The sequence below is a fragment of the Sphaerodactylus townsendi genome, linkage group LG01 (assembly GCF_021028975.2).
Source record: "Sphaerodactylus townsendi isolate TG3544 linkage group LG01, MPM_Stown_v2.3, whole genome shotgun sequence".
NCBI lineage: Eukaryota > Metazoa > Chordata > Lepidosauria > Squamata > Sphaerodactylidae > Sphaerodactylus > Sphaerodactylus townsendi.
In genome coordinates, this window is record NC_059425.1 from 16,231,288 (window position 1) to 16,238,827 (window position 7,540).

The 7,540-nt window shown below is 44.8% G+C and overlaps 1 protein-coding gene across 1 annotated transcript; it reads right to left on the reverse strand.

The window, feature by feature from the left end:
- Nucleotides 1–642: 642 nt before the first annotated feature.
- LOC125436807 (serum amyloid P-component-like) lies at nucleotides 643–6,057 on the reverse strand. The gene is made up of 2 exons (XM_048504125.1): nucleotides 5,997–6,057; nucleotides 643–1,274 (listed from the first exon to the last, which is right to left on the reverse strand). Exons 1-2 carry the CDS (start codon nucleotides 6,055–6,057, stop codon nucleotides 643–645), a joined length of 693 nt encoding a protein of 230 aa, XP_048360082.1.
- Nucleotides 6,058–7,540: the final 1,483 nt, after the last annotated feature.

The following is a 7,540-nucleotide window of genomic DNA, read 5'->3' on the forward strand; positions in this document are numbered from 1 at the left end:
AGCAAACCAGCTTTCAGCCTGTAGTTTAGGCATTATCAAAAGGCCCAAGTTACATAACCAGAAACTTCACCTCATCTTCTGAGACTTGAGAGAAATCTGATTTGGTTATGACATCACTGTGTATTTATAGAAAAATATATCAGTCTTATTTTCTTCAACATCTGTTCTGTCACAATCACATGATTACTATCTAGAAAAGTGACTGGTTCTTCGCCAACTATGAAATGATCCACAAGGGCAAAATTAACATGTGTATAAGAGTTACATCTGATATAGCAAGATAAGAAGGCCAATCTCAACTTTGAAGCTCCATTAGAAAGCAATTAATCTAATGTTTCTGTAACCCCTGCAATAAAAATGTCCAAGATGAAAGTAACTTAGAGCAAACAGAGCTCACTGACAGTCTTGTTTTAAAAAGAATGCTTGAATACTCTCCATTACTTTTCAAACACAGCAGGAAAAGGTTAGCGATGTAATAGGTATTGCTTCAGTCCTACAGTGGCTACTATATGGACTACAGTTAATACGTTGTTAACCCAGATTAGTGGAGCAGAATCTGTGTATTGAATTACCATGCAGAAATGTTCGGTTAACTTGCTCTCCCCTCCCCACCTTCATAGCCCAGTGAATTATTTGCCACCCCTACCCAGCTCTGTGGGCTGACAGTAGGGCAGGCTTAACAAGGGCATAGCCTCTAATGCTGTAACTCAGTGATCTCCAGTTAATCAGGTAGCCAGGAAGAAGGTAGTTGTGAAAGGCAAGGACCACCTCGTCGGGGCACAGAACACGGCCCCACATGTACACGTCTGTGACCTTCCCTACAAAGGATTGGTTGATGTCAAAGCCCCCTCCAACGTTATCCTGGTCTTGCCCGATAACCACGGATCCTTCAGCACTGACGGAGTGACCTTTCTGCAAGCTCTTCCGGACCAAGGGCCTCCCGTTCACCCAGAGCTCAGCTAAACCTGTGGCAGACTCCCAACTTACGCAAACGTGCTCCCCAATCGAGTTGCTGGTTAGTATGTCTGGAACCTTGAACTCTACATGGGTAAGCCCCTCTATATTAAGCTGGTAACCATTATTGCTTTTGTAGAGGGCGATCTCATTGTCAGTCCTCTTGCTTGCGTAAGAGAAAAGGGTTTGGAAGCCCTTTATTTCTGTGAGGTATCTTAAGCACAGGGTGAAGCTCGTCAGGGGCTGCTGGGTCGTGATATTCAAGCGTGCATGAGCTGTGTTTGATGCCTCCGGGAAGACCAACGCCTTCCTTTCCAGATCTGAGGAGGGAAAAAGAATCAGGGTTGGGCAAAACTTTCATTCTGCAATGGAGGTTATGTCCCAGAGTGTCTGTTGAGAAAAACATCTGCTTGTTGATTAAGAGTATATCTGAATTTGGAAGGCAAATGAATAAATGATTCCCTTTCCCCCCCAACAAGAGAGAGATTCTCTTCCAACCCACCTGTTGCCTAAGTGGCCACATTCTTGAGCCACTAGCCCAACTTAGCCTGGCCCCCAGTCGCAGAGTCCACCAAAGCAGTCATTTCACAGCACAGAGCACATGCTGTTGAGTGGAGGAGAAGAATTAAATGCAACCATAAAATGGAGGTGGGTGGGTCAAAGAGTGCTCAATTCTGCAAGGCAAACATCTCCAAACAGAAACTGTTGGTATTTTTTCAAGAGTTTGTCACACTTCAATCATGAAAGGGTTAACTGTCTTCCCTGAAGACTAAAAGATGGCCAATGTCACACCAATCTTTAAGAAAGGATCTAGGGGGGACCCAGGAAATTACAGGCCAGTCAGTTTGACATCTGTTCCTGGTAAATTAGTAGAATCTATCATTAAAGATAAAATTATTAAACATGTAGAAAAGCAAGACCTGCTGAGGAAGAGTCAGCATGGCTTTTGCAGAGGCAAGTCCTGTCTTACAAACTTACTAGAGTTCTTTGAGGGTGTAAACAGGCATGTGGATAAGGGGGAACCAGTGGACATTGTCTACTTGGATTTCCAAAAGGCTTTTGACAAAGTTCCTCACCAGAGACTATTGAGAAAACTCAGCAATGAAGGAATAAGAGGGGAAGTCCTCCTATGGATTAAAAACTGGTTGAGAAACAGGAAGCAAAGAGTGGGTGTAAATGGGAAATTTTCACAATGGAGAGATTTAGGGAGTGGTGTCCCCCAAGAATCCGTTTTGGGACCAGTGCTCTTTAACCTTTTCATAAATGACCTGGAAGTAGGGGTGGGTAGCATGGTGGCCAAGTTTGCAGATGATACCAAATTATGTAGGGTGATGAGAACCGCAAAGGATTGCGAAGAGCTCCAAGCGGACATTGATAAATTAGGTGAGTGGGCTAAGAAATGGCAAATGCAGTTCAATGTAGCAAAATGTAAAGTGATGCACATAGGGGCAAAAAATCCAAATTTCACATACAAGCCACAGGGGTCAGTGCTATCAGTCACAGACCAGGAAAGGGATTTAGGCGTCTTAGTTGATAGTTCCATGGGAATGTCAACTCAATGCATGGCAGCTGTGAAAAAGGCAAACTCTATGCTGGGGATAATTAGGAAAGGATAATAAAACTGCAAAGATTGTCATGCCCTTATATAAAGCAGTGGTGCGACCGCACTTGGAGTACTGTGTCCAGTTCTGGTCGCCACATCTCAAAAAGGATATGGAAGAGATGGAAAAAGTGCCGAGAAGGGCAACGAGAATGATTGAGGGATTGGAGCACCTTCCTTATGAAGAGAGACTGCAGCGTTTAGGGTTCTTTAGTTTGGAGAGGAGACGTCTGAGGGGGGATATGACTGAAGTTATAAAATTGTGCATGGGGTAGATAATGTTGACAGAGAGAAATTTTTTTCTCTTTCTCACAATACTAGAACCAGGGGACATACATTGAAAATGCTGGGGGGAAGAATAAGGACTAATAAAAGGAAACACTTCTTCATGCAATGTGTGATTGGTGTTTGGAATATGCCGCCACAGGAGGTGGTGATGGCCACTAACCTGGATAGCTTTAAAAAGGGCTTGGACAGATTTATGGAGAAGTCGATCTATGGCTACCAATCTTGATCCTCCTTGATCTCAGATTGCAAATGCCTTAGCAGACCAGGTGCTCAGGAGCAACAGCCGCAGAAGGCCATTGCTTTCACATTCTGCATGTGAGGTCCCAAAGGCACCTGGTGGGCCACTGCGAGTAGCAGAGAGCTGGACTAGATGGACTCTGGTCTGATCCAGCTGGCTTGTTCTTATGTTCTTATGTTCTTAACTGTGTGCATCTTAAGTAGTTACTGAGATCCCAGTTTTATGGCCAATCTATCGATTAACAATCGATAGATTGTTTGAGCCCTGTTGGGAAAGGGCGGTATATCAAATTTAATTAATAATAATAATAATAATAATAATAATAATAATAATAATAATAATAATAATAACAACAACAACAACAACAAGGACCTACAAATTGAAGTTGAACGATTGTGGCAGAAAAGAACAACAGTAATCCCACTAGTAGTCGGTGCTCTAGGAGGAATCCCAAGAAATCTTGAAAAACATCTGGAAAGCCTAAACTTGGACAGAACATCAGTCCACATGCTGCAGAAAGCAGCACTTCTAGGAACTGCACACATTCTACGCAAATACCTCTAATATCCTAGGTCCTTGGGAAGGACTCGATATTCAGAGATGAATTCCAGACACTTGTGCTGTGTTGTTATGTGTATAATAATAATAATAATAATAATAATAATAATAATAATAATAATAATAATAATAATAATAATAATAATAATAATAATAATAATAATAATAGATCAGGTAGTTAGACATTGTATTGTCTAACACAAACACAGGATGACTATAGACAGTAAACAATCAAAGGGAACAAAGGCCAGGCTACTTCTATTCAGATGCCCTCACCTATTGACCTTGCTATCTTCATTGTTACTCACATGCTAATGAGTGAATCCTACTCAACACATGTGAATGTAGGTTGCTAATTGCACCCTTTACTTGTTAACAGAAAATGGTTCTTTCCCCCACCCTGGACACTCCAACATTCCACTTGCTTTCCTACTATCAGATCCTCTGAAGCTGCCAGCCACAGATGCAGGCGAAACGTCAGGAGAGAATGCTGCTAGAACACGGCCATACAGCCCGGAAACCACACAGCACCCTAGTTAGACATTGCTTCCATATTAGTGGTTATGCAGTCAGAGGTTATAAAGTTAACTCTGTCTTCTTTGTTTAAGCTCAAGAGGTAGCAATATGTAACCAAGGGTAGTGCTATAGAAAGGTGTTGTTGTTTTTCCTCTATGTAACCCCCATGCTAATAGTTAGTAAACTCATTTATACTAAAGCAACTGAGAATCTGTCTTTTCTGTTACTTTGCTAATTTTTCCCTACAGAAATTCCAAACTGCTTAATTTTTTTAAAGGGAAAATGCTTTGGGTTTTAGAAGTTGAGTGGGCGGTTGAGGGTTTTCCAGTATGTGAAGCCCTGGCTAAGGTTTCGTTGCATCTGTGGGTGGCATTTGTAGAGGCACGTCAGGGTAAGATGTGCTTCTCTCTGTGCCATGGGGTGTCTGTTTTCTCCACCTCACACATGGGTGAAGAGTGAGGTAAACTATGTAGGGTGGTGAATACCACAAAGGATTGCGAAGAGCTCCAAGCGGACCTTGATAAATTAGGTGAGTGGGCTCAGAAATGGCAAATGCAGTTCAATGTAGCAAAATGTAAAGTGATGCACATAGGGGCAAAAAATCCAAACTTCACATACACGCTACAGGGGTCAGTGCTATCAGTCACAGACCAGGATAAACTCTATGCTGGGGATAATTAGGAAAGGAATTGATAATAAAACTGCAAAGATTGTCATGCCCTTATATACAGCAGTGGTGCGACCGCACTTGGAGTACTGTGTTCAGTTCTGGTCGCCACATCTCAAAAAGGATATCGAAGAGATAGAAAAAGTGCAGAGAAGTGCAACGAGGATGATTGAAGGATTGGAGCACCTTCCTTATGAGGAGAGACTGCAGCGTTTGGGACTCTTTAGTTTGGAGAGGAGACGGCTGAGCGGGGATATGACTGAAGTCTATAAAATTATGCATGGGGTAGAAAATGTTGACAGAGAGAATTTTCTCTCTCTTTCTCACAATACTAGAACCAGGGGGCATTCATTGAAAATGCTGGGGGGGAGAATTAGGACTAATAAAAGGAAACACTTCTTCACGCAACGTGTGATTGGTGTTTGGAATATGCTGCCACAGGAGGTGTTGATGGCCACTAACCTGGATAGCTTTAAAAGGGGCTTGGACAGATTTATGGAGGAGAAGTCGATCTATGGCTACCAATCTTGATCCTCCTTGATCTCAGATTGCAAATGCCTTAGCAGACCAGGTGCTCGCAGAAGGCCATTGCTTTCACCTCCTGCCTGTGAGCTCCCAAAGGCACCTGGTGGGCCACTGTGAGTAGCAGAGTGCTGGACTAGATGGATTCTGGTCTGATCCAGCAGGCTAATTCTTATGTTCTTATGTTAAACAAAACAGATATCCACCACACAATCACTCCACACCTTGCCACAGAGGGAAGCACTTGTCATGAGACGTGCCTCTGAAGATGCCACCCACAGATGCAGGCATAACGTTAGGGGCAAAAACTACCAGACTAACTGTATTAGTCCATAGTAGATCTCTTGTACACTCGTTCCCTTAAAATCTTATTGGTCTCTAAGCTGCTGCTGGAGTCAAATCTAGATGCTTCAGCTGATGCATGTTGAGGTTTTTGTCCCACTGTGATGACACCAGAGGTGGGATCCAACCAGTTCTCACCACTTCTCTAGAAGTGGTTACTAATTTTTTCTGCCGAGAAGGGGTTACTAAAGCAACCTCCCTGCCCAATAGGGACTGGAGGTGCGTGTGTGCGGCGGCGCCACTGTTTGAATCCCACCACCATCGGAACCCGTTATTGAAATTTTTGGATCCCACCACTGGATGACACCCACCTTCCAGAGCGAGAGAGCCCACGAGGCTGAGGAGGAGGAGGAGGAGGAGAGAGAGGAGCATCTTCCGCATGATGGCCAGTCCCAGAGGGATCCAAGTAGAGATGGAGCAGCGCCCAAGAAGCGAGTATTGCTCAACGTCTTGTCCCCTTCACAGGCCGATTCTGAAGTGGGAGCTGAAGAGCCCTTCCAAAATATACCCGTGAACTGAGCAGGGTGAGGCAGGATGTTTATTCAGTAAGGTCCGTTTTAAAGATTACCCCAGACTGGATGTCGCCTGGAGAGCAGCTGGAATCTCGTCTTTGGTTGGTACAATTTCTTTGACAAATTCAGAGTCGCAGGGGACATAAGAAATGGCAATAGAACTTGGACAGAGTATCCCCGATGGACAGTCTTCACAGCGGCACCATTTATTTCTCAGCAAACTCCAAAAAGGGAAGCCCAAAGGGTGTCATGTTGAATTATTTGCTGATCAATCAACTCCAGTCGGCTATTAGAAGACAACAATAACTTGGGAAGGCGCGTCCTGCTGAAGCAGACCACGGGCCTTTTCCACACAAATTTCCTAAAACTTTTGTAAAATATTTGTAAAATGTTTTCAATCCTCCCTTGTAGTCATGCCCGCGTTGCCCCAAGGAAGAGACGAGACGTGGAGATATCATCTGGTGGAGAGCGCCAGCAGCAGGAAGCGCAGGATTCCGTGATCCTAGCGACTCTGCCTTGCGCCAGTCTCCCGCATCTTTTATTAGGGTTTCATAAGGGGCGTGTAGAGGGGACGGACAGGCGGGAGAGCGGGAGGTTGGGAGAGCGGGAGAACTGGAGATCATCATGTGATGCATGATCTCATCAGTCTGCTACGTGCAGGAGGAAGCATCCGCGTCTGGGTCTAATCCTCACCTGAGGGCAAGAGCCCTTTTGTCCCTTTGTCTGGGGACACCTGGTGACTGTGAGTAAGGCATCTCATGACCTGTGACTCACGGGGGAACGGGGGTTGGGGGAGCGTGTGCGCCCAGAAGGCCGTAGCCGGCACCGGCATTCCAAGCGCGCTATCTACGGTTCTGCTGGGTTCGCGGGCCCATCCCTACACTCCCTTTCAATCAGAGAGCAGCAGTGGCGTACTGGTTAAGAGCAGGTGTGCCCCCTGGTTTGATTCCCCACTGTGCCGCTTGAGTTGAGGAGGCTTAATTGGTGAACTAGATTAGCTTGTGCACTCCAACACACACCAGCTGGGTGACCTTGGGCTAGTCACAGTTCGTGTTCTGTTGTCATGCTGAGCTGTCAGGAGGGTCTGAGCCTACCTTGCAAGGATGGCGGAGAGGGGTGGTGCTCATAGTCTCTCATTTGAAAACAATCCCAGTTATATTGGCAATAATGCTTCCAAAAAGGAAAATACAAGAAACCCTAATTGCTGTTTAGTCAGCTTAACCATAACTTGGCCACGACACTCCTCCAAATAGTCCTTGGCTGTAATGCTAAACTCACTGCTCCTCTGGTGAAAATCCACATCAAAGTTGAGTCCTCAATGACATCCTTTAAAAGGAATCTCT

Coding starts and splice junctions, on each gene's coding strand:
- LOC125436807 (XM_048504125.1), bottom strand. CDS start 6,057: ATGCTCCTCTCTCTCCTCCTCCTCCTCCTCCTCAGCCTCGTGGGCTCT. Junction 1,275..5,996: donor GGGCTCTCTCGCTCTGGAAG/GTGGGTGTCATC, acceptor TTCCCTCCTCAG/ATCTGGAAAGGAAGGCGTTG.